This window comes from Micromys minutus (assembly GCF_963924665.1).
Source record: "Micromys minutus genome assembly, chromosome: 17".
NCBI classification, from domain to species: domain Eukaryota; kingdom Metazoa; phylum Chordata; class Mammalia; order Rodentia; family Muridae; genus Micromys; species Micromys minutus.
Genome location: NC_137952.1, coordinates 21,595,874 through 21,623,480, shown reverse-complemented (window position 1 = coordinate 21,623,480; position 27,607 = coordinate 21,595,874). Strand labels below are relative to the sequence as shown.

The following is a 27,607-nucleotide window of genomic DNA, read 5'->3' as shown; positions in this document are numbered from 1 at the left end:
TTTTTCTCTCTTATCATTGCTTCAAAGTACAAGCTTCAAACAAATTCTTTTTATATGATTAACTAGCTTTATCTTCTTTTTTAGGTTACATTTTCTTGTGTGTTTATGTGTGTGTGGGTGTGTGTGCATGTATGCATGCACATGGTGCATATGTTCACCTGGGGTGGTTGTGGGTATGTGCAAGCATGTGAAAATCAGAGCACAACTTGCAGGAACTGGTTCTTTCCTTCCTCTCCAAAGATCCAACTCAGATCGTCAGCCTTTGTGGCAGGTGCCTTTACCTGCCAAGCTATGTTACCAGCCCAGCTTTATCTTTGCTTATTTTAGGATTAAAATAATAATAATCATAAAGTTCAGAACAAGGTAGACTTCTCTCGTCTCTCAGAGGTTATTAGAGTGTGCATCATATTTTGAAAATGGTTGTTTTTTATTTTTTTTTCATTGAAAAATGTGTTGGGAGGGGCATGCTTCCTGAGTAAACAATGACATATTACAGAACTTACTTGACTCGTGGTCTTAAGAACATGAGTGTTAGTTAAAAGACTGGTGGTTAAAATTTAGCTTTACCAAGTACAGAGTGTAGTAGACACAGAAATGTATGTATCATTCACTCATGATCACAGTTACTTCGAGCCTCCAGAGCCTATTTATTTTATGACGCAGATAGGTTTCAGAAGTTCATGTGCATGGGTTCCAAGTAAAATCTATTTGAGATTTGAAGAGTTGAACAGGAATCAAACTATGCTGTTTTGATTTTAGTTTTTGGAGCCAGTTATGTACATCAACATTTTTAAAAGCAGAAATCTACAAAAAGCCTTACTTTCCCCTCTTCTGTCTCTTCTTCAGTCCATATGACCCTTGTCCCTTCTTCCCTTATCGTCCATATGCATGGACAGGACAAACCCACGTAGAACAACACTCAATGTAAAGTGAATCACTAATGTTGATTCTCCCTCGCCTCCCATTTCCTCATTTCCTACCAATAAGGGCAAACCAAACATTGAAACAGCAGACATACCTTTGAGGCCCGTGTGACAATCTCTACCTTTCGATGCAAGGATGTAATACCCTCGGAAAACACAGACCTGAAGATTATGCACTGGGCACGCTCAGCAAAATTGGGAATCTGAGCTAACTCATGCAAAAATCTGCAAAAATAAAACCAAATGATTTTTCATTGCACATATAGTCATAACAAAAGAAACCAAAACAAACAAATAAACAAAAAACAGAGCTGATACTGATATGCCATGGGAGATCATAATTTTGGTTTTGCATGGCTCACGGGAAGTGCTACTAGTAGTTGTGGCCTTGTTGGAGGAAGTGTGTCACTGTAGGCAGGCTTTGAGAGCTCCTAATGCTCAAGCTCCACCCAGTATAGAAGGGTCATTCTCCTTCTGTGTGCTTTTGGATCAAGATGCAGAACACTGATTTCCTTCTGCAACACCATTTCTGCCTAGACCCTGCCAAACTTCCAGCCATGATGATAATGAGCTGAACCTTTGAAACTGTAAGCCAGTCCCAATTAAATGTTTGCCTTGGTCATATTTCATTGCGTTGTTTGATTGTTCTTATATAGTAGAAATATGAAAGGGATTAGTACTGAGGATGATTTGAACTGTATAGTCCTTACTCTAGAGGATTCAGAGGAGAGGGGTTTTAGTAAGTTGCTTGGAGACTGTTCTTATGAAGTTTTGGTGAATATTGTGGCTACTTTTCTGGGGAGACTATCTGAGGCTAATGTAGAGAGATTCAGATTGGATGTATTAAGGAAGAAGTTCTCAAAAAAGCCTAGTATAGACCCTGACCTGTGGCTTATTCTTATGTAGAGAGTTTTGATCAAGTATAGCAAACTGAGACAGGAAAAATACAAAACATGTGAGTCAAGTGATAAAGTAGCAACAAGAAGAATTGAGCTGAACCCTGTGTTTAAGGAGATAAACAGATGAAGGAAGTGGTGACCTCAGGGCAAGATCCCACACAGCTAAGCTTATTGTTTATGTGTTTACAGCTGAACAGAGATAGTTATATCATGTTGGCCATTATTACCTGGTTATTGTTTCATTTGGTCTTTTAATCTGGAATGAACTGCAATCCAGAAATAGAAGACACAAGTGGTTGGAAGACACAGGCATTGATTCAGATCTTGAGGCATAGTGGCCATGAAAAGCTTAGGTCCAGGTTGGCCTTTAATCCCAGGAAACAGATACAAGCAAATCTTTGAGTTCAATGCTAGCCTGGTACAGAGCAAGTTCCTCAAAGAAAAATTTAGGTTCAGGTGTGGTAAACCAGGCCTTTAACCCCAGCACTCAGGAGACAAGCATACAGATTTCTGAATTCAAGGTCAGTCTACAGAGCAAGTTCTAGGATAGCCAAGTTTAGGCAGAGAAGACGTTGGAAAACAAAAAGCTGATAAGTAAAGATATAATAGAACAATGGAGCCATGTTCAGGCCCAGCAAGTGACAGCACTCAGCAGCTTTGGCCATGTGGCTCTAGCTTTAGAGTCAATAGTAAATGGAGTTACTGGGACAATTGATGCTGGTTAGATGAAACAAAGAAATTAGTGGTGATTGTGAGGAGACCAGTATTACTGAAGTGAAATCTTCTGAGATGTGTTTTCTGAGAGTAGGAAGAAACTGTGTTCCAGGCAAGGTTGTACCTTGTACTAAAGTTGAACTTGGTAACATGTAAGAATCAACTAGGTGGTATTGTTTTTTGAAGACATGAAGGGATTACGGAGAGCAACTGGAGCTGGGCACTATGGAAAAGCCATTGGTAAAAGTGCAGCCTTAGTTGTAGTTGAAGTCCTGGAACTAAAGGGGAATGTAAAGAAGCTGAGGCTTGGGACCATGAAGAGAGCTAATGAGAGGCTATTGGCGAAGCTTAGTTGTAGTTGAAGACCCCCCCCCATGCCAGTGCCATGGAACAACCACCAAGAACAGCAGCAGTCCAGAGTGCTACAGAGGACAGAGCTGGATTAGTGACCAGCTTTTTCAGGAGCCCAGAAGATCATGTGTAGATCACAGACACTAGAACAAGAAGCTGTAAAATTGATGATGCCTTGGAGACCCCAAGATGCCAGAGCCATGGGATACCTGCTGAGGAAAGCTGGTAACATGGAGTAAAACCAGCCCAAGAGAAAGAAGTTTGTTGTAGTCAACAAAGGTGAAAGGAGCTGAAGATCTGGAGTACTTTGACATCAGACACAGAGATACAGAATTTAGAGGTTGTCCAGCTGGCTTTTGCTTTGGATTTTAGTCCAGTATTTCCTCACTATGATGTTTTGGAGTGGTAATATATATCCTGTGATGTTGGAGCTATGTAATGTGATTTTTTTCATTTTGATTTTATAAGGAATTACAGTTAAGTGATTGGATGAATCTCAGAAGAAAGTTTGAACTTTTAACGTTGTAGAGACTGTAATAGACTATGGAACTTCTGAAGTTGGACTAAATGTATTTTGCATTGTTCTATGGTGAGGTATGGCTCCCATAGACTTATGTTTGAACAAGTCTATGGGGGATAGGGAGTAGAATACAGTGGCTTAAGTATGTTGGGCCCATTCGAAGTGCTACTATTAGAAGTGTGGCCTTGTTGGAGGAAGTGTGTCACTGTGTACACAGGCTTCGAGAGCTCCTAATGTTCAAGCTTCACCCAGTACAGAAGGGTCAATTTCCTTCTGCATGCTTTTGGATCAAGATGTAGAACTCTCAGTTTCTTCTTCAACATCATGTCTGACTGGACTCTGCCATGCTTCCTGCCATGATGATAATGGACTGAACCTCTGAAACTGTAAGCCAGCCCCAATTAAATGTTTGGATTTATTAGAACTGCCTTGGTCATTGTGTCTGTTCACAACAGTAAAACACAAACTAAGACAAACTCCAGGAGTCCAGGTCCCATAGCTGACAGTGGGGCCTCTGTTTGGTGAGTTCATATGATGCTGAATAATTGTGATGAGCAGAAAGTTTATGCAAGCATCCTGAAAATATTTCTCTTTCTGCTATCCAAAAAGGAGGCTAAACCCAAGTGGAAAGCCTTGGTCTTTACTGCATGAGAAAAAGACACAATCCGCTCCTGTGTCATGCAGAATCCTCTAAAAGTGTATCTACACAGACAGAGTCGTCATTGCCCAAGATGTCTATAGTCAAGTAATAGTTTTGAAGTGAGATTTCTATTATTTTTGCTCAATTACATAACCATCTATAATGGTCAAATTTTTCCATATATTACTTTCACTCTATGTCAGTTTATCCACATAGGCGCAGCTAGAGACACGTCAGTACTTAGAAGAAAGCAGATACCCATAAAGTAGAAAACCTAAAATATTTCAAGAGTTTGCCAAACAGCTCTTAAGAGTTAGAATTGGTTACTGCTCTGCACACAGTAGTTCACTGTCTGAGTGACTGGGCACTGGTGTCCTTTGCAAAATGAAGCTGGAAGAGCTACATGCTTTTGAGGCCAACCACCAGAGGAAAGGATAGAAACTAATATGAGTTGAAACAGTTGGCTATTAACTCAGAAGGCGAGAGAATCCACTAACTGCCCTTAACTTCATTTTGGACTTGAAATGATTAGTAAGTGGCATTTCTAAGTCTTGGTCAATTCACAATACCATCATTTAAAAATTTTGTACTCTCTCACTAAACCAAATATGGCTTTGTAGATGAATAAAGTCACTACTCTCTCATTTGTCAAATGAAAAAGGAGCAGCAGGAAGAGATGGGGCAGGAGGAGATGGAGGAGCAAGAGAAAGAGGGGAGTGGTCCAGTGTTCTTTGCTCCATTGGCAACATCTTTTATTCTTTGTTTTGTTTTTTGTTGTTTTTTTGTTTGTTTTGTTTTGTTTTTTTGTTTTTTTTGTTTTCTTTTTTTGCTCTACATTCTCTTCCTTCTGCAAGTTTTTTTTTTTTTTTCCCTTCCAGGGGGTGGTGATTTAGTAGCTTGTTTATTTCTGTTGTATACTTTGTTTTTGAGACAAGCAGTACTTATAGCTTACTTAGTTTAGGCTGCCTCAAAATTTTAATCCTTCCTGTATCAGCTTCCCAAGTCCTGGGATTATAGTTGTAAAACACCATGCCCTAGTAAGCTGTGAGATTTAATACATTTCTAAAAATTATTACCAGCTATTTTTCTTATCTCCTCCAACAAGGTCCTAGACATCACTTTCTTAGCCCCAGACTTTAAAATACTATGGAAATGAAGCTTGGCAGGCTTGTGGTAGAGCATCCTTTCTCCCTTATCTTCAGGCTCAGTATCTGCAGACACAGTTTTCATCATCTTATAGCATGTTTCATTTGATGGAATGAAACACAGAAGAACTGCACATGGTCAGGGAAGAAGAATTAGCCTTGCTTTGTAAACCTTTCCCTCACAAGTACAGTACAGCATTGACCAACTCAGTCATTTATGAGTGACATCAGAGCTGTCGCCAGTTTTACAAATGGTGACTTGTATACATCTCTGGGGACTGGTAGCATTTGGTTCTGTGATGAATTCTGAAAAAGATTTACTCCTTTAGATGATGAGAACTATGCCAGAAAAACGCCCTGAATTTCTCCCCTCCTAAAATGAATCATGTCATCTCTTCATATCCCAAGTAGGACCCAGATCTGTGGACTAGTTGAATGCCCTGCTTAAAATGAATATACCTGCTAAGCCAAACTAGATACTTGTGAGCAAACAGAGCGATGCCTCAGTTCACTCACTAGGACACAGAGGAGGACCAGGTCCTGAATGCTGGAGGAAAAACAACCAATTGCCCCTCAGAGGAGCCATAGGATCCCTTTGTGGAAACAAGACTAGAGTCTCCTCAACAAAGAAAAGATTAAAAACTTGTTAAGATCGGCCTTGCTCTGAGAAGGGTCTCATCTACAAGGTGCAGGTCTCAAGGAGTTGGGAGGGGATGGCAGATGGAGGGACTTGGCTTTTGTATAGAATCTATCACTGCTAATGATGTCTAGTGCTTTAGCCACGGCTACTCAGTTCTTTGGGTGTATGTGAAGCCTTTACAGATGCACGGTAAGGCCTGGGAACAAGATTTAGCCTAAACATGGCTCCCTTTGACACTGGAAAAAACAAATCCACGATTACTGCAATGCTAGGCTTGGGGGATCAATTTTGGCTACAGTCACTAAGTACCCATGATGCTTTGCATGACATGCCTGAGGACCAGAGAGGAGAGAGCTGGTCTCTCTGGTTGGACGATTTATGTAAGGAAGCTTGGTGAAAGTAAATGGAGTTTTGTATTCTGAAATGCACTTTTTTTTTTCCCCTGAGAAAATAGAGGGTTTTAGACAGAAGAGTGATACTTTTAAATTTTTATTTCACACAAGTCATCATAGCATCGGCTTGGCCACTTGGAAACATTAGCAGATTCCAAGCTGGGAGAACCGGGAAGTCACTGCTGTGACCTTGGGAGGGGCAGGTAAGAGGGCCCGTGGAGATGGAGAAGAACAAGGGGATGAGATGGATGCAAAGGCAGGAAGACCCTGAGTGGCTGATCCATCCCTCATGATGCTGGAGGAGGCCAAGATGACTCTTAAGGTTTGAACTTGGGAACATTTTGGAAAATTTAAAGATATAAAAGTAGAAAAGAAAATAGATGGTTTTATGCAACGTTTAGCACAAATATAACAAGGCAAAGGCCCCAAGGAAAGGCACCATATCTCACTTGTTTGGCAAAGTAGCAGAAGGAAAGGCCATTGCAAAGGCTATGAAAACCCAATGTCTTATAAGCATCTGCCCCTTGTTCCCTTGTGCTTTGTTCTATTCATAAGCGCTGAGATAATAAGACCCCAAAACACAGTCTGTTGACAAGTAGGCCTTCATATTTATAAATATTCATGGGCTAATTTCCTTTTGGGCTAGTCTACAGTTACAGTCTAGATTCTATAACAGAAAGGATAGAGGGAACACGAATGAGGGAGCTTCCTTCCTTATTCTGTGTGGGTCCCCCCCCCCAAGGACTACAGCTCAGCCTGTAACCACAAGAGAAGGCCTGTGGCTCCCTTTGTATGGGTTTTACGACCACGATGGCATCTCAGCTGACAAGCTGATGCTATGTGATCCAGGCTTTGAGAAGAAACTAATCTGGTCTACCATCGTTGCGGCAAACCATGGGTAGTTTGCTCTCTGGTGTGTGTTCCACAGGGCTTACATCTGTTTGGATTCTTCCAAATTCTGCCCCACAGCAATGTGGCAACAGGCAGGTATGCTCCACCCCACAGTCACCTGGCACTATAAAGGGGGCTGCTTGCTCCCTCCTCACTCTTGCCCTTGCTCTTACTCCCTCGTCCTTCCTCTCCCTATTCCCAGTCTTCCCCTCTCTCCATGTGCTCATGGCCGGCCTCTACTCCTCTTCTGTCTCCCTCTCTCCCTACCCCACCTCTACCCGCTTAACTCCCCATGCCCTGAATAAACTCTGTTCTATACTATACCATCCTGTGGCTGGTCCCTCAGGGGTAAGAGACGCCCAACCAGGAACGCCCCTTCCCCCATACCCCCCCTTTATCTTCTTCCTAACAACGTCCACTTCACAATGTAGCCCGTACTCTAGGCAGCAAGCCAGTATAGCTGGCTGTGGACCCCTGTGAATGGCTTAAGATGATGTGTGCAGTGTCCTCATCGTGCAAACCATATCAGGCCAGCACCTTTTGGCCTTGTCAGTCAAAAGGCCTCATCAGGAGTGCCTCCATCCTTCCTCACCAACATCTCAAGACAGGATGTGAAGGGAGTCAAGGGATATTCCTGGAGGGAGTGGCTCTTAGACAACCAGGTCCCAAGCAGATGACACCTCTGTGAGAAATGGTTTTCTAAATCTGGCACTGGGGTGTAAGAGAGAGTTGATGAGGTGAGTGATGAGCCAGGCTGCTCAGAGCTGTGATTTATAGGACTGGGCACCACAGGGCTCTTAAGAAACTGAAATGCTAAACGCCATGATTCATATTTTCCAGTATGTAAAACATGCTTATAGTCCACTCACTGGGAGTCAGTGGCAAATAAATCGTCAGGGAACCAGACTCTGGCACAGATCAGACAAAAGCTGCCTTCAGAGAGGCGGTGAGCAAAGGTGAAGGGTTTGTGGGTCTGGAGGCCTCTACCTCTCCGTGTCCCCCGAGCCCAGGCTGCCTCCTGAGCAGCTCCACATGACAGACATCTTTGCCTTCAGTAATAGCGGGTGAGTGAGTGTTCAGGGTGTCAGCACAATGGCCCTCCAAACTTTCAAAATGCTTATCTAGCTAGACCATCTATGTGGGTGGGGGGAGGAATAATTAAGTACACTAATTAGTTACCACCATTATTCTATGTCCTGGCAATTAGTGCTGAGAAGCAATGTTGGGAGGCTGTGCCACAAAAGGCAGAGGAATGCCTCTCCTGGAGACACACACTGTTCGTTTCTCATCACTGGTTTATCTTGCCTCACGCGCTCAGCTTATGGTAGTTTACTGAGTGGGTTGAGTGTGGTCCAATTAAAGTTCACAGAGCAAACTCAACCTGCCATTTATGTCTGTGTGACTCATGGTTTTCACATTTTAAATGGTTGCAAAAAGGAATAAAGTAGTTTTTTTTTATCATGTGAAATTCAAATCTTACTAAAATTCAAATTCTCAATAAGGTGTATTGGGGCCCAGCTGTGTCCTTTGCTTAAATGTTATTACCTGTGGTTGATGCTGAACCACTGTAGTCCAGTGGTTGACTTTAGGAGCCGTGTCAGATTCTTTGACCCACAAAGTATAAAGTATTATCTGGTCTTTTACAAGGAAGAGTTGCCAACTCCAGGCTGACAACTTTACCTCACAATCTGACATAAGTAACCCTACCTAAGTACTTGCTATGCCCTGTCATCTCCAGACACCACCAGGGACCATGTCATATCAGTGTCTTTGTATTTCATCATCAGTCCGCTTCCCCTTTGAGCAACAGCGATGGAACGGGAGTGAATTCCCAGTAAGTAAACATGGCCTCTGGATAAGCAACACCAGCTGAGGTGGAGGCTGGTAATACTGATGGCTATGGTCAATGAGACAGCAGTGCAGTGGAATCCTATCTGAATGGATCTACACATATCCTTAGGCTTTGAGGACCAGGTTTAAGGGACAAGGGTCTGGGCTCTAATCCCATGAGAAGACATCATCACATGGTTTATAAGCTTTCGGCAAGGCTTGAGAGCATTGGGCAAACTTAGGATCTCTAATGACTGCTTCACCAGACAGTCAGAGATACTTTCTTCTGGTGCTGGATGTGTATGAGAACCGAGGCACCGGAGAGGACATAAAGATTAGCCATAGAGTGTAAGACGGAACCTTGGGTACCTGTAGGGGTAGCCTGTGAACATTTTATCTGTGAGCATTCTAAGCTCCACCTCACAGTTTTACCTGGCAACAGCCAGGTATGCCTGACTCACTATAAAAGGGGCTGCTTGCTCCCTCCTCACTCTCTTGTTCTCCCTTGCCTTCCTGCCCCTGCTTTATCCTCCCATTCCCCTCCCCACACTCTCTCCACATGCTCATGGCGGCCTCTACTTCTCTACTCTCTCTCTCTCTCTGCCTTTCTCTACCTCTACTACGCTCTTGACTCCCCTTCCCATGCCCTGAATAAACTCTATTCTATACTATACCATCGTGTGGCTGGTCCATCGGGGGAAGGGATGCCTCAGCATGGGCCCGCTGAGGCACCCAGTTCCCCCATACCTCATCCCATAGAACATATCCCTCTCTCTTTTTTATAAACATATCACTATTTTCTGTTTCCTCTTTGCTTTCTGTAGTCACCCCCCTCCGCCCCGTTCAGAAGGCTGGCTTGAATGAAACATGAAGAACTTGACATAGCACCAGGCACAAGAACTCCAAACTAGAGGCACTATTGCAGTCTTAGTCCCTACATGTCCTGCTGGGGCCTCCCAGGAACTCATGTGTGGTTTTTCAGATCTCAAGGACCTAGCAAACAAGTTACTAAGGTTTGCAGCAGAGGTCTGAGTTCTCAGTGGATGGGAGATGACACCGGACACAGAATTGCCACCTTAGAGACTATGTGAAAAGAGTGGGCTGTGGAGACTGGGGATGAGAAAGACCTAAGCTAATCAGCAGGAGTGGAGAAGGTTGTGGGAAACCTGCCATACTCAGGGCTACATTTACTTACTGAGTGAATATGACATTTAAGAAAAGCAGTCGAAAGTCGGTGACGCTGATATCTTTTTAATGCATCAGCAAAACTTGAGGCGTAGCAGTAATGCCTTCTTTCCTTCCTCAGTTGCCCTTTTAGCTAAAATGTTTAGTCTAGGAGGAATTAAGTTGCTAGAACAAGAAAGGGGAGGGGTGTGGGGTGAAAGCAGGGGGAGAAACAAGCTGCACCGGACAGCCTAAATCTCAGCAGCCTTCCTGGCAGCCGACTCATCCTGCTGGATGCAATAGGGCATGGGATGATGCTGTTGTAACTCAGCTCTCTACACCCTTTAGACTGGTGCATAGCCGGGAGGCAGACAGATGGAGTTTGGAGCTCTCCTTTCAGACTAGCCAAAGGTAGTACAAGTGGGCTTACTGTTCAGGTTTGTCCAGCAGCTTCAAGTCCTCTTCTTTGGATGTCTCATAGTACTTCCTTATTTTAGTCAGTTCATCCTCTTGGGCTCTCTGTATTGACAGGAGAAACAACAACAACAACAACAACACACACACACACACACACACAAAAACAAACAAAGTCAAGAGGACCAGTCTAAAACCACAGGAATCCAGATGGGATCCTGGACCCCACTGCACTGCCATCACCTGCACTTCACCCCAGCCATAAGAAACGCTATAGGATGGGCCCAGAAAATCCTTCCAGGTCATTCTGATACATGTTCAAGTTAGACACTTACCTGATAAAGCAAATGGTCATAACATTTGCTTCCAGACACATAGGCCAGGCCAGCTGACAGCTACGTCTGAGTCTCCTCTAGGCCGCTGTGGGGCAGGCTGTCCTATTTTTTTTTCCAGGACAGCAGTCCCATCTCCTACTCCCGTGGCTGACATGTACACTATCACATGTAGTGGCCACCTTTGCTTTTCCCGAATTTCATTAAGTGTGCGATGTTTACACTGGTCATTTAGGCGTTCAGTCACATTCTTCATGATTTACCCAACATTTCCAGTTGTGTACGGACTGCGTATTAACAAGCCCAAGGCTTGCCCTAAGCTACTGGTAGTGAGTTTCTGACTCAGAATCTTCATACTGACCTCTAGGTACTCAACAATGTACTGTTAACTCCCAATGGTCGAATACTTGGGAGCCTTCGTGTTTACATGTGAGAACTATACTAATAGAAACAGGTAAAAAAGACTCCACTGGTACTAAGGAATTTCCTACATACATGCAGAATATGAAAATAGGTAAGGAATAGGTGACCTCACTGGGCTATATTAGACTATGCAAAATTAAGGTCCCAGGGGATATTAATATTTAACTGAATCATCCCGAGAGCTGAGTCACGCATGTCGCTGGGCCCCAGTTATCTAAGGATTGCCTTGGCTTAGAGAATCCAGTTCCATCTACGTATCTACATCCTGAGAGTCAGTGAACCAGAACAGTTGGCAATCGTAGGAGTTCTGATTCTCTCGTATCATCTCTTCACTTATGGACTTTTCCACTCTGGCTATTTCCACTTACAATAAAAATCTAAAGACTGTGTGCATTACAGTGATGTTTCTTAAACATAATTCATCATGTCCCTAAACTGTGCAAATGAGCTTTGTGATAGGGTTTCTAGGCTTTATATAAAGAACTCACAGGATACTTAGATCAAGTTCTTGTTCAATACAAAAAAAAAAAAAAATCAAGTAGAGTCCCACTATAATCTACATTGTACTGAAACAACAAAATGAAACAGGATAAGATATTTAAGCAACTGGCCCAACCAATATCACCAAATACTCAATGATAGAGCTGGGCCTCGATCTCAGGACTATCTGATTTTTAAGCTAGAACACAGAGTTGACATCCAAGGCTGCCTCCTGCATTTAATGACATCAGCTCATCTGGTAGGCGAGCAGTCATTCAAGCATCTGTTCAGATCCCTATTCTTCAGAGGCATCAGCATCAAATGGGAGGCTTGCTTTCATTCACTCTGTCAGCAAGCACTAGAGCTAGACCACATTGGTGCTCTCTGCCTTGAACCAGTCTGCCTTGCTGGTGTCAGACCTACTAGGCCAGACACCAGAGTGGGAGTTAATGTGTAAATCTCTGTGCCTGATGTCCTCCAGGCAGAGGTTCAAATCCTACCAAAGAAAGGGAATGACTCTGTGACATCGAGGTTAGAAGGGAAAGACTGAGCCTCACACTCACATTTTCATATAAGGCCGCCAAGGTCTCCAGGTCAACCACAGAGTCATCCACGTTAAATATGGCTGTCAAAAAGAAAGAGGAAAAAGGGCATAAGGGCTTTGACATGATTCCAATACCAGTGATCACCCCAGGCTCAGCTTCCCCACAACATAACTCTGTACTTCTTGCATAGATGCTGTCTAATAGTCTACGTTCCCCTTCCTCCCATACTGAGGGTGGGGGTGTTCATTTGAAAACAAACCCAAAATAGTCCCCATGGCTGGCCGGAGCCTTGGCCCTCCTGCCTTATTTAATTCTTCAGGCCTTGAGTCCTTTCTGCAGTTTAATTTAGGCTCCACAGGAGAAGTGTTTGTGCTTTTAAGCTAAATCAGTTTGGAGGTTTGAAGCACAATTTTAAATCTTTCTTCCCGGCTGGTAATTGAAGAGATTTAGCACTTAATGCAGAAGAATTGACTCTTGCCCATTACCAGGAAGGAAAAGAGAAGGGGGGGGGAAGGACAATGTTGGCAAATTAAATGAATTCAGGCATGTGATTTCAGGCACCTTTTTGTCGCTACCACAAACATCTTGTTTGGATTAAAAAGACAAAAAAGAATAATCACTTTATCAACAGCAAATTAAGATCATAGAAACCTCCCACGAGCCTGTATCAAGGCATGGTTTTAGTCCCATGTTTTTGTTAGGATCCTGCCTTTTGGTGTATCATTTTGTTGTGAGCTATACACTTATGATTTCATTTCATCTGCGGAGGTTTCATCCCACATACATTCGGATACACATGCAACAGATTTTTAAAGCCTTAATGGAATTGGCTATCAAAGTGTTTGAAATTATCCGGGCCCACATCTTTAAATAATTATTCAAAACTAATAAGGTTTTTCCTCTCAGCCTTACCACCCTTCCCTGGCTTTACATTGTGAAATTAACCAGCACGCTAGTAAATTTTCTCTGTGGCAGGCTAATTAATTTTATTAAACCAGCCAGTGATGCTAAGAAAGCCTTAAACGTCTGCTCTCAGGCTCTTCTGTTCCTTCCATTCCGGCACCTTTCCCTGGAGTATGCAGAGACCAAGGCAAAGGGCAGGTTGCTTCTGAATTTGTTTTTTGCTTGTTTTTTTTTTTCCTTCCCTCTGTCATTTAGAATCGCAGGGACCCGTTACAATGTTTGATTTCATAGAACACCAGGAAGAATACTGGAAAATCCTTCATAGGCCACTCTGAATTGCATTCTCATCCACAAGTCATTTCTAGGAAGATGCAGAGAGCACTGACAAGGGTCTACCAAGGGACAAAACTGCACTTCCAAGGAAGCCAGGGTGACTACCCCACCCCCATCCCAATGTGGATTGAGGGAGGAGTGAGAGAACCTAGCCTCTCAGGACTCCTTCATTGTTGGTGCTGATTGGTCTCATGGATGATACATTTCTGAATGGCTGTTTTTTTTTTTTTTTTTTTTTTTTTTTTTTTTTTTTTTTTTTTAACATATACAAAAGAAGCTCGGGACAATGTTGCTTTTGTGTGAACTCCAGTATTCTGTTTTTAAAATTAGCTGATATAAATGAACAATAAGAGGCACAGATAGAAAGGAAGTTTTTAAAGGGAACATTTGCTTAAAAGAATAATATACATTCTGAGGGCTGTATCTGAGATCAGAGCATAAATCGAACAATCTTTGTCACCCAGAAGGAGGAGCTGAGGTCTTCCACACTGTGTGAGTATCTGGCTTTAAACAGTCATGCGGTTGGTTTTAAAGAGCTATAAGGTTTGGTGTTTTGTACTACTGAGTACCAGGCAGCAAAAAGAAGATAGGAAGAAAGGATGGGCCGGGAAAGAGCCTGAGCTATGGAGAAGGTTATTCACCTGTTCATCCTCCCAGACACTAAATCATTATTTGTTGGGTGTGTCTTAAAAATTATTTTTTTTTTTTGGAAATTGCTTCCCAAGGCAATGGATATCTAAGACAAAACTGTTGGTGACACAGTTGGTATTTGATCTCATGAAATTGATGGCTCAGATAAAGTGACAGAGTGTATGCAACTGCAGAACTTCAGGTGGCAATAAGCTTTAAGGGAAGTAACCTGGTTGCCACAGCATATAAGGTATACACGCTCATGACAGAACCCAAGAATGGCCTATGATGAATATGACTTCAAATACCCAAGTTTGCATATAAATGCCTTATCGCCTAATACCTCTAAGAAGTGGAGAAGACTGGAACTTACAAGGAATTCATACTATAATTCCAATTTCCAATAATTCTCAAGAAGTTCAGATAGTCTTTTTTATGAGACCTTCTTGGCCCTTCCATTAAGAATCCAATGAAGGCATAACTCAGGAAGTTTTATCAATGTGGCAAGCACAGGCTCGGATATCTCAAAGTTATGAGGACTACTGTCTGAAATACCTTAATGGAAGTGCAATGGATCAAAACCTATTGATACAGTTAACCTAATGCTGACCTCTAAGTCCAATCCTTCTACAACCTAGCTGTCCATGTTCTCAGCCAACCATTGGGCTGAGAACGGGTTCCCCAGAGGAGGAGTTAGATAAAGGAACAGAAGGGGTTTTCAACCCCATAGGAAGAACAACAATATTAACCAACTAGACCCTCCAGAATTCTCAGAGATAAAACCACCAACCAAAGAGTACACATGGATGGACCTATGGCTCTAGCCGCATATGTAGCAGAGGATGGCCTTATTGAGCATCAACTCAAGGAGAGAACCTTGACCCTGTGAAGGCTCAAAGCTCCAGTGTAGGAGAATGCCAGGGTGAAGAGGTGTGAAGGAGTGGGTAGGTGAGAGAACACTCTCATAAAGACTGCAGGGAGTGGTTTCCAGAGGGGAAACTGGGAAGAGGGTAACCTCTGAAGATATCCAAGAAGAAGGAGGAGGAGGAGGAGAAAAAGGAGAAGGAGAAGAAATGTCACTTCAGGAGGAAAATGACAGTTAAAAGTTAACTGGTACATTGTTTAAGGCAGGTGCCTAAAATACCCACTTGGTAATCCTCATTAAGTTAAGCCACATTCCTCTCTGGCAAAGACAATTTTTAGATTTACAATAAGTGCCAGGGAACATCAATTGGAAAAAAATGTGAAAACTGGAAGGCTATGAGACAGTGAAAAGCGGTGCCGGTGGGTTCATAGAATGTTCTGGAAACGGCACGGATACTGGCTTGAACATAAGAGACCGAGGTGATAGAATGTTCTGGAAACGGCACGTATATGAACATAAGAGACCGAGGTGATGGGTCTGCAGCTGGCTGAGGATGAGCTCTTGTAGAATTGAGAGTCAAATGAGAGGATTTCATGTGAGCTATTCATAAAGTGCACTTGATAAACGTCGGAGTTGCTGGGCAGCTTTGTGCTGAGGTGTGCTCTGGACAGGCCCAAGTTAGGGCAGTTTGTCACCTAATGCAGTGGCTAAGGTGTGGAAAATCTGCATGATGCAGACAGAAAAACTGGGAATAGGAAATCTCCCTGGAACACTCTTTGGTGCTATCCCTGACAAGCTCTGGAGACTCAAGGAACTGGGATGCAAAACCATAGTGAGGCTTCCATAAACCCAGAAGCCCCATGCCACCCTGACAGAAACACAGAGAAAACAAATCTTTCTCCCTCGGTCCATGGAGGAGAGGAACAGAGGAAAGAGGAAGCTAAAGGAAACGAAACAAAACCTAAGGAGGTTAGCTTGGTTCTTTTGACATGTTTCCATTAAAGCTGATCATGACAGCCAGATACAGATACTAAGATTAAAATACAATTCAAAGACAGAGGATGCCATTTTAAGAGATCTAGTTTATCCTGGAATCTTCAGGAGATCAAGTTACTTCTAATTTTTCCCCTTCCTATAGCAAGTTCATACAAGGTTAGGCTGAGCCACAGGACTAAAAGTTCCAAGTCTCTGGGGGAAATCTGTCATATTTGGACATAATTCAGCTTCCTATTCACCAGATGGAGTCTAGGTGTGTGTTGGGGACAGCAGGAACCATAGGGCTGATACACCTTAGAATATTGACATAAATAACCCCATCAAATCAGTTCTGTAAGCATTTGTAGTCAACTTAGAAATTACTACATAAACCTACTTCATTAGTTAACTGCTGACCACAGCCTTCAATTAAAACATTTGTGGAGTTCCCTAGAATCAGACTGCTTCCTCCATTTTATACTAGAAAATCTGCATTCTTCCCCAAAGATGCAGGTCGGTGGTGAAGGGCTTTCCTAGTGCACACAAGGCCATGGGGTCAACTGTCGGTATAACAAAACAGCAAGCACACAAACTTATCTCTCCCTTTTTCCTCTCTGTCGCTCCTGCCCCCCGCACATAGACTTCTAACTTTCATCTTACAAACCAAACCAACCAACAACTGCTCAAACATCTCTCTAGCAAGCCACAAAACTTCCCTACAGTAATTCCAGCTCTGGTTCCATCCGCAAAGGGCTCATTATTCCAACAGTCCTGCAGACGGTGTCAGAAAGGTGAAGTGTCAAATCCACAAAGGGGAGACCCCAGCAGCTCTTTGCTACTGCAATATCAATCATGGTTGGTGGGTTTTACTTTTATCTCCCTCCCTCCTTAGCTGTCCCCGCCTCACAGTGTCAGTTCAGTTCGAATATTTCACCTACACCTCACAATATGTCAAAAGGAAGGAGACACACGCTGTGAAAAGCTGGTAATTTTATTGGGTCCCTTTACCTTTAAAAAAATCTGTTCCTTGGTCAAGTCTGGTTTCTGGGCTTCTTTTTTCGGCAGGGAAATTGAGGCAAACATTTTTATGTGATCCTCTGGTGCCTGCTCTGTACTCCAAGGATTATATACACAGGATCATTAGAGTACTGTTTCACCCATTAGGATATAATAACCGTCAGCGGGAACAAAAAGCAGACTGGTATCACAAATTCAAACTAACAGGCGCACATAAAAACTATGTGTCTGCTTGAAGCACACGTGAAGGTCAAGGTCTTACACAACAGGCAAATTCCCTCACTGGTTCTCCTGTCGCGAAAGCAGGAAGAACCTCTGAGAGTTCTGTCATCCCTCCAGCTCTTTCTCACTCTGAGCATAACTCTGATTGCTGAGTGAACCGTGTCCAGATAAATAGTGTGCTTGGTATTTGAAAGATGTGTGACCAGAAAACCAGGTAGAACACAGAGAGTAACTTGTCACAAATACTCGTTCCTTGGTTTTCTCTTCGTGGTGCTGAAATTGAACCCAGGACTTTGCATATTGAGACATAGTCCCAGCTTAGGAGATGTTATAGACTAGCCAAAGCAAGCCTGGTTATCCAAAGCACAGATGCTGCTAACAGCTAGGTTTGCACTGGTTCACCACGTTCCCACTGTTGCTGCTTTTGGGGTAATTGTCATGTGGCCCACTTTATGTCTTTTTACTTCCTTAAGTAGCTAACAGGATTGCCTTGTACAGAGTGACTTGTAACCAGCACACATGACTTAGATCTTTTATCAGCTGGGAAAAGACAGACTGCTACTCACTTGACTGTGAGTGATCCCGGCTTTGTGGCCAATGCTAACTACTAAGCAGCAGATATAAAACGTAGTTGTTCTGCTCAAATTACTCAGTTTCTTTCTAAGGGATCAACAATAGTCACTGGTGGGTAAAAATCGAAAAAAGAAAGAAAAGTTAATAATAAGAATTTGGATTTTAAAACTCTCCCTCTCCCAAGAAATTGAAAAAATGATAATGATGATGATGATGATGATGATGATGATGATAATAATAATAGTAATAATAAAAAACCTTTACCATCCTAGGCTCAATCAAGCAGAAAGGAAGTGTGATGAGATTCACAGGAGGGCAATGTTGAATTCTGGATGCTGATGTGTGTATGTGTGTGTATGTGCGGGAGGGGGACACAGCTTTGGCTCCCAACTACAGAGGCCACCAGTCTAAAGGAGCTGTAAGTCCATATGCTGAGAGGTAGGAACAGGGCAGGCAGAGAGGACTGTGGAGGCACAGTGTGGAAGAACCATTCAGAGGTGAAACCTCCTGCCCCTCCTGTCTCTTTTCTTCACAGTAGCCAAATTCTTCTGGGGGCATTCCTTACCCTGCTACTATAACCTCCCATCCCCCTAGCTACTGTGTCTCTCCTCCCCTGGTACCCAGAGCCACACAAACCCTTGATAATATCCAAGTAAGATGCTCCAGGGCACCTACTAAAAGCAGCTTAAAGAAAACTCTGTCCACTACATCAGAGGGTGAGGACGGTGGGCGGACTTCCCAGAGGATTAGCAGTTAGTGATTACTGCAAGCTTCCTCTCTGTCAACATTGTGCAAAGTGTTTCACCTTAAGCTGTGTGAAGAAGGAGATGCTGCTGCTTGGGTTTTATGAGTGGTATAAGGGAGGGATGAAGTCACTAAGCTTGACTTCTCAAGGTCAGCTGTGCATTTGCCCCCAAAGGAGGGGGAATTTACTGGATCCAGATTCCATCTTTCCCTCTTTATAGGTACCGTCTTCACTATTGGAAAACATATTTTAGAAAGAAATAGCACGATATAAGAACAAACTAAACCTTCCCGAGATAATGAACTATCAACCAGCAGACAAAAATCTTCAGAGAAGCCTTGATGTCTCAATGGCACCATGTACCCTTTACACAAATAAGCAGTCTGCGAGGGGAATCATGTGGCTTAAGTTATGAAAATCCATGTTTATATTACAAATATCCATATTTAGTAATATTTTATTATCTCCAGTGCTAACACTAATATGTAATTTCAGTTTATCGGATACAATGATTTAACTTCATTTTTTTTCATTGCTGAAGTAATTCTAAAGAACTAGTATGCCATCAGAATTAGATACCACAAACTTTCTAGAAAGAGGGAAGTAAAAGGTTTGAGAATGCCTTATTTTAAACAAAATCTATACAAGTAACTGGAAATTTTATCCGTTGTGCCAAAACTCAATAAAATGAAAGCAAAAACACATTGAAAAAAATGGAAGAACCACTTAGTTACCTCCATTCTTAAAGAATAAGAAATATCAAAGGAATGTAATTTCCATCTTCTCTGCACTTTGGATGGCCTGGCAGAGTATCACTTAAGTTGATGAAGACCCTAATTTAGTCTCTGATGAGATGAGAGGCAAGTGTGAAAGACAAAATAAATATGGGTTGTCTGGGAAAGAGTGCAAATGGCCACAAAGGGGAACTTTAGCTCATATATCCTATAACCTCAAAAATCATTCAATCTTATAGGACAAAAACCTCCAACTCTCCTCGAAGTCCAGGCATGTATTATGCCCCAAGATACCATCGTGTAGCTACAATTAAAATTGTCCATGGTTCAAACCTCAAAGAAAGGCAGAGGGTGTAGAAATCACAATGCTTCCTGCTTCCATCCCCTCTCTTCTCGGGAGGGCAGTGGACTGAGGCACAGTTTGGGTTAAGCTGCTTCTGTTCCTCCATTCGTTCTGCTCTTTGAAGCCAAATTACATTCCAGGGAGATTGGATGCTCTGGGTAGATTGCCTGAAGGGAAGTGGAAGAAGGGACCAGTCTCTGCTTTCTGACTCCATCCTGTTATGGAAGGAATGTAGAATGCTAGAGAGAGATGACGGGAGCCCTGCTGCTGAGGTGTCTCAGACTCAGTGGGAGGAAAGGGAAGTATTGGAAAGATCTTTCATTTTTTTTTTTCCTAATTTTTTAAATTGGCCCCTATCGGTCCTAAAGAATTGCGTGACGCTGGCCTCATTGGCTTGGTGTGGCAGCCAGCAGATCATGGTCACAAGTCACTTTTTGTGGGTTAGCTCTCTCGGAATGTGTTGTTTTCAGACTCCTTTCTTCAATATGTGGTGATTTGTAATGGGCAGAACAACTTAAATGAAGCCCTTCTAACTTTAAGATGTATTTCTAATTAAAGTAAATTAAACATCACAACACGAACAAACTTGCTCTGAGATCTCTTCAGAGAAACCCTTCACGGCGGGTAAATAATGTAAGGTAAATCCTATGTATCCCCTTTAAATTTTGAATCTTCTGTGTTTCCGACGATGGATGTTAGTTCTTCTGTGCACTTGTGTAGCATGCATATGAAAGTGTCTCCAGAACACCAGACTAGTGAGTGGTCTCTGTAAGGATATTGTAGAGACTACAAATGCTTTGAGCAGGGCTTCTCAGACTAAGGTGAGACTTTTTCCTAGGACTACATTCCCAGTGCCCTATCAAATTCATTTTTGACAACTCCCAAGAACATTGACATAGATTTCTGGAATCAGTTAGTGCAAAGCAAAAAGGTCTAGTGGTTGAGGATGCCTGGATGGAGGTTCCAGCCTCTGGGCCGTCCTAAGTTGCCCTTCCTTTCTCAGACTGAGCCTCTGACACAGCGTAGGACGAAATGCAGCTGAACTCTCTGACCAGACCAGTAGGAACTCGAATGAAAAAAAAATGTTTTATTTTGATGTCAGATTAAATATTATAAATATAAGTTCTGAGTGTGCGGGAAATTCCAAATGAATGCCAGGAGGTTTCTGGCACCTAGTCTGTTGCAAGGCATATGGAAGTTTGTATCAAGAAGAGTCAACAGCAATTTTCCATCTCCCCTGGGATGAGAATAAGAGGAAATTACTAACATGGAATGAAAACACTAATTTGCAATCATGTAGCCAGTCACTGTGTCCACACATACCAAACGTTTCTAAATATAAGTCATCCCATCTCATGATGGAAAGCCGGGAGAAAGTAAAGCACTGTTCAGTATATCTTTGGTAAAACAGGCTTTGTGAAACCTCTGGTCGTCTTTTAAGACTGTTTCATCTAAGCTGAGAGATGGTGGTGTACACCTTTGATCCCAGCACTCAGGAGGCAGAGGCAGGCAGTTCTCTGAGTCTGAGATTAGCCTGGTCTACAGAGCAAGTTTCAGGACAGCCAGAGCTACACAGAGAAACTCTACCTTGAACAAAAACAACACACACAAAAAGAATCTCTCCTGTAATTACTTCTTCAGTGATTCTGTGTTCTAGACTCCAGGAAGCATGCTACTTTGAGTAGATTAAACCCCAGAGTTACAAGGATGTTGTGTCTGTAGTCTAGTCCTACTCACAGACCACCATGGTAGAGTTTTCAGGGTTCTCCAGACACTAGCTTATACAGCTCCAGTTAAGGGACACGCAAATCCCCTAATACAGAATTTATATTCTCCTCAATGCTGCTTTTGCTGCTAGACCTCTGGTTGCTTCCCTGCCCCTTGTTGTTGTTTTTGGTTGGTTTTTCATTGCTTAAGGTGCAGCCCAGATTTTGTTTCCATTACTCCTATGGTTGCTGTTACTAAATGTAACTATGGTCTCTAAATACCTTAAGTCTGTGTCTTCCTTTTACATTAATGTATGTCAGTCTTGGTGCTGACCATACTCATTTATCATCTAAGCCCTCACAATCTCTAATAGATCTACCTACTGATATTATTAGTTATTTTTCTTTAATTATGACAAAATACCGAATAGAGACAAAGAAGAAAGGGTTTGAATCAGGGTTTCAGATGGTTTATTCACACAAGTGGGCCCAACAGACTTGGGCAGAAGGTCAGAGCAGGCACATGATAGAGCTGTATTTCAGTTCCTAATGGACAAGAAACAGAAAGAAGGGGAATATGGGGAGAGAACAAGAGAAAGCCCTCAAGGACATGACCTCAGTGACCTCACTTCTTCAACTAGAGCTCTCCTACTTCTTACCACCTCCCAATAATACCCTTCAGTGAACTAACTGGTAAACCAGAGCCCTCATGAATGGCATACTATCTCTGTATGGTCTGTGTCTCTGCAGATGTTATCATGGACTTGTCCAGAAGTATGCCTCATGCCCCAGGTGTTTCTTAATCCGATCAGAATGGTAATCACAGCTAATTATCACACAATTTTCAACTCTATTTTCATTTATTCAATGGACAAGCCCTTGATGATCAGCAAGTGCATATCAGACACAAGCAGGAGCTGCTAGGGTTTACATCTGTGGGCTTCCTCCTTCTTGGAGCTTATATTCTGTGAGTGGATGTAAATAAAGAAAAAAAAATAGATGCTCAAACCAAACAAAATAGTGGGCTCTGTGTAAAACTAAAATAATACATGGTTAAATATCAGGAAGGGCAAATCTAAGAAGGCCTGTTTGAGGTAATGGTTAAGCATAAATCCACAGTAAAGATCAGGGTCTGATTATACAGACTGGGAAGAACACATTTCTGAAAGAGTGTGAACTGTACACACTAAATGTAAAAGTAAATGTAGCTTGTATTTCCTCATATGAAGTGATGAGAGCCATACCGAAGCTTTACAAATCCATGGCTTGGGCTGAGCTCAGACCATTTCTAACTATCCCTAGGCCTAGGCCTGGAAGCTTCAAGCCTCTATATAGTATCATTTCTATAAGCCCGGACCATGAAGGCTTCAGCTTCCAGCCTCTGCCTGCTAACCTAGGCCTGGAATGTTTCAGCCTCCTAGCCTTACTGCTGAATAAACTTGGCCCTTCTGGCTCTTTCTGAACTCTGGCTGGCTGGTTCAACTTAGATGTTCAGGCTGAAACTCCTCTGCGAGCTGAGTGATTCAAATTGTTGTCTCCATTTTTGACTGAATTGTTCTTCTTGGAAAGACTGCCTCTGAAATGAACTGCTCAACTGGATGGAACTGAATTCCATTGAATTTTCTCTCTGTCACTGGTCTTTAAGTATCCTCTCATTCCTGTCAGTTCTTGTGAGATTTGGGTGTATTCTATATCTGACTCATTCTATCAAATCTTTCTCTGGCGCATCACTTTGTCTGCCCCTCAATTAGATGTCATTGTTTGGGACTAAAGGTGTGTACTAAAATCAGTATTCCAGCCAGAGGGATTAAAGGGCTGTGGAGTGTCTGCATTCCAGCTGGATCATATCTTTGGATGTGATCCCTTGCCAGAGCAGCCATATTGTTGAATTACAATTTCTCTACACTAAATGTAGTAAAAAGAAAGTTCCTTAAGGACTCAAGGAAGACTGCGATGGCTAGTCAGAAGAAGTGCAGGGAGAGTAGAAGCCAATAGTGAAAAGGGGAAGTAAGGACTTTGACAGGAGTATGCAGAACATCAGAGCTCAAAGTTACTGTAATTCTTGAACTCAGATCAAGGCATTGTGAGCCTCAGATTTCTTCTGTCTCTGTATAGATTATAGATCCTATGTGATGATATTGTGGGCCTCTTCTGGTTTGAATACTGCTCATGATTTGAGTCTTGGATTCTGAAACAAGTTCCATTTGATTGCTACCCTCCAGTTGTTGCCCCTTTTCATTTGTTGTCTCATTATTTTATTCTCTTAGAAAGTCTCCCTTCTCTAATGTCATCATCACCACATCTTCTAGGCTTCACGTCAAGTCCTACAGGATACCATGGCTGTGATTTCACAGCTGACTCTTTTGGAATGTTTGGCTAATCACACACCCTATGAGCTCCTGAGAGTGCTTACAGCACAATCCTAGTGCAGATGTGGTGCCTGGCAGGGCTGGCACTCAGTATATGCCAAAGGCAAGGCAGAAAGCACTGGAAAAGAATCTTTTAGTATGATAATGTTTAATCTTTTTGTTTTCAGAATTAAAATTAAATTCAACAGACATGAAAATAAGACTTTTAAATGTGATTTGGGGAATCTTAGTTCATCTAGTTTTAAGTAGTGCTTAACAGAGAACTTCCTTGAAACCTGATATAAATGTACAGGAATTGTCTGTTACATGTTGTGATGCTATTTAGAGTCCCAGAATTTCACATTATGACAATTTATTTGTAGTCAGTGGTCCACAGAGAAGGGTTTGTCTTTAAAACAAAGCAAACATGCTTGCTATTCTAAAAGCTCAATTAGCAAGCATCAGATCACCTCCGTGTATACTTGATACTTGAATGGTAGCAGGTGGGATATAGCTCATCAGCAGAGCAAATGATGAGGATGTGCAAGATTGTGGGTTTGATCCTCAGCATCACTGATAGGTAGATAGGTAGATGGATGGATGGATGGATGGGTGGGTGGATGGATGGACATATGAATGAATAGACAGGTCATTGTAATCTCAGCAAGACATTTGAAGAACCACTGTCATTTAGAAAATTAGAACCATGAAGTGCTTCAGGACGCCTACTGATTCCTTTTCTGGTAAGCAGAAGATTACCTTTCTCAACCATTGGGTGATTAATTGTTGGAATCTGCCTATGCTTGTTTCTTTGCAGTCATACAGTCATCTGCCTCTTGTTACCACTTACTCAAAATGTATTTATTGTGTTTGCTATGCATGTGTGAAAGTAGTGCAGTAGAGAAAACATCTTATGAGGGAAACAGCATCAAATGGAGACAAGGAAACAACAAACAGGCATGGTAACTGTTTCATTTATAACAAACTTTACTCAGTTCCTTTTACGTAGGTCCTGTTGAGTATGACAGATTGCCACATAGATATGGGTCATTAGAGTCATGTGATACTGTAGGTAGCCAACTCAGGAACCTTCTCATGGAATTATAGCCTCAGTGGACCAACTATTACTTGTAAGGGATGCTAGATAGTAGGTTAGCTGGATATTTCCAGTGCTGTAGTTGAGAATGCTTATATGAAATAAATGGGAACCTTTATATACAAGATTTTAGGTCATATACGGTATTTCTTGAGACTTTGAAGAGAACAAGTTAACACCCTTGTCTTTGCATCCTGACAAACATGACCCTTCTCCAAAAACTGGAAGATATGCTCTTAACCAGTCATGTCAGCAGTGAGGGCTTACCGAGCAGTCAGTTCAATAACTCAGATTCCATCCCCTCACATTAACATTAAAGGATCAGGCTGGCGTCAGCATGAGGAATTCTTTCAACAGGACAACAGCACAGAGCCAAGTATATTCCATTCATTATAAGACTTGCATTCAGAATGAAATCTCATTCACAAGCCAGTGTCAGTCAATGAGCCTTAAGGAAAAATTTAATAACACAACCTCTGGTTATTTTGCTCCACTCATCCCGTGTACATTGTTAGGTGAAGACATGACATGAGATCAGATTTTCAGAATGTAGGAGCCAAATGTGTAGAACATAACATAGGTGTTTGTGGCAGAGGAAAGCCTGTAATTACCCATGCAGACATAGAAGTCTGTAATGCTATGATTAGGGTTGCCAATGTTAAAACAAAAGATCATATTTGCTTCACTGGAGTAGAGAACTAGAAAGGCCTAGGCAAACTAAAATCTCGTTCCCATCAAAATTACTATTCATTACGATGGGACTGTAACGCCATGGAAAAGTGCATAGTCCCCAGTTGGTAACTGCTATATCACATGGTTCAAATGCCCCTTATCCACATGGCAATCTGACATACTCGGTGACAGAGACGCAAAAGGAACTGAGCAAAGTTTCGAGTGATGTTGAAAGCTGGAAAATTCATATCCACACTATCAGATTAGATCAAATCGCCCCAGGGTCTACCAAGTGCATAAGAAGTACAAGTGCACAGCAAAACTCTTGTTGCACAGTCAGTAAATCTTTCCACTCCAATGATTATACCCTAAGGTTCTACAGCAAATGAAGATTTCTCCTTTTCACATGAGGTTTTTCAAACACCCTCTGCTTCAAACTGTCATCAACTACTATATTTTTTCAAGCTTAATACTCCACTTACATATATGATTCTATCATTATAGCAATTTTTTAAAATCAGCCTACTGCCAGGCAGTGGTGGCACATGCCTTTAGTCCCAGGACTCAGAAACATGGAGGCAGGCAACTTTCTGAGTTTGAGGCCAGCCTGGTCTACAGAGAAAGTTCCAGGACAGTCAGGATTACACAAAGAAACCCTATATGGGTAGGGAGTAGGGCTGGGGGAAAACCAAAAACAAAACAATTAGCCTATTTAAATACTCTGTGACTGTTGTTTACTTAAAATGTTTTTTTAAGTAATCTTTTTTTTAAGGCTTACATTCAACTGATGGATGAATGAAGGGAGTTTGATTTAGTGTAAGACTCGACTCCGGTCTTATTTTAGCATTCTTTTATTAGGGAAAATATATACAAGTAAAACATATCCTTTTAAAAATTATAATTAGAAGGGGGTGGAGAGATGGCTCAGTGGTAAAGAGTACTTGTTGCTTTTCTAGAGGACCTGGTCTCAGTTTCCAGCAACTATATCACGACTAACAACTACTGTAACTCCAGTCCCATAGGATGCACTGCCCTCTTGGCTTCCAAGACCTCTACAAGTGTATATTGCACAAACATAAACACATATAGAACATATGTACACAGAAAATGAAATAAAATCACTTATAAGAAGCATGTTTTTTGGTAAATCATCTTTTTGAATTCAGGTTCTGAATACTATTTTTATTCATATGCCTTTCAGAGGAACAAATATGAAAGACAGGTTTTTAAATACAGAAATCAAGGTGGGATTTTCTCCTTCCTCTCAATCCCATTTTCTCCTATAGCCAATCTGTGTATTGACTCTTGAAATGCTATTATTTAAAGATTTGTCAAGGATGAAGAAAGGGGGGGGGCGCTGTAAGAAACAACAAGAGGTTGTTAGGTGGTTTTTATTCTACAGTTATATTCGATCTAATGAGTAAGAAATGACTAAATCCATACATCAATGTATATTTGTATTGAAGAAATAAACCTAGACAAACAATCCTCAGTGCCTACTAACCTCACCAACCATCCAACAGTAACTTTGAAGAAGTCCTGTATGTGTAGCACACAGCATATTCAGCATCTGTGGAGAACCCCTCACTACTCAGTGTAAATCTAGACTAAATTAATACTTCATGGGGAACACAGAAGATAGAGATAAAACATGGTCATGTTGGCAAAAAAATCAATGTGGGGAAAGTACAAGAACAAGAAACTTAAGAGAGGCATCAATGACAATGTAGAGTGCCTGCTGGGATCCTCACTGAAAACAGGTTCAACAGAAAAGATGAGCCAAACACAGCCAACCAAGTACATAATACCGGAATCTGTGATGATCATTTTCAAGAAGATGGTGCTATAGTTGTACTTTAGAGAAGCCCCTTCACTTTCCTTGGTAGTACTAATGTTTTTACAATATAGATTACAAATTGTCCCAGTGATACCCTTTTTTTTTTTTTTTTTTTTTTGTAACAATCTGGTTGGTGGAGGGACTGTACTGTTACAAAAGTAACACTGGGTTTTAACTGGTATTAGCTATCAGGGATTCACTGTAGCATTCCAACTCCTGGGCATGTTTGAAAACTTTCACAATGTTCAAAAACTTCCAAGGGAACACTGATACAGGAAATGGAGGAGGAATGGTGTAGGCAACAG

General features: G+C 42.0%; 1 protein-coding gene across 4 annotated transcripts in view; it reads right to left on the bottom strand.

Annotated features, from left to right (window-relative positions):
* FMN1 (formin 1) overlaps positions 1-27,607 on the bottom strand; it is a gene marked incomplete at both ends in the record, with an annotated part of 316,637 nt that overhangs the window by 102,339 nt on the left and 186,691 nt on the right. For all 4 annotated transcript variants that reach the window (XM_080931171.1, XM_080931172.1, XM_080931173.1 and 1 more), the window contains 3 exons: positions 1,019-1,148; positions 10,540-10,628; positions 12,322-12,383. In XM_080931171.1, the coding sequence (XP_080787297.1) occupies positions 1,019-1,148; positions 10,540-10,628; positions 12,322-12,383 (281 nt within the window). The remainder of the gene's footprint in view (positions 1-1,018; positions 1,149-10,539; positions 10,629-12,321; positions 12,384-27,607) is intronic.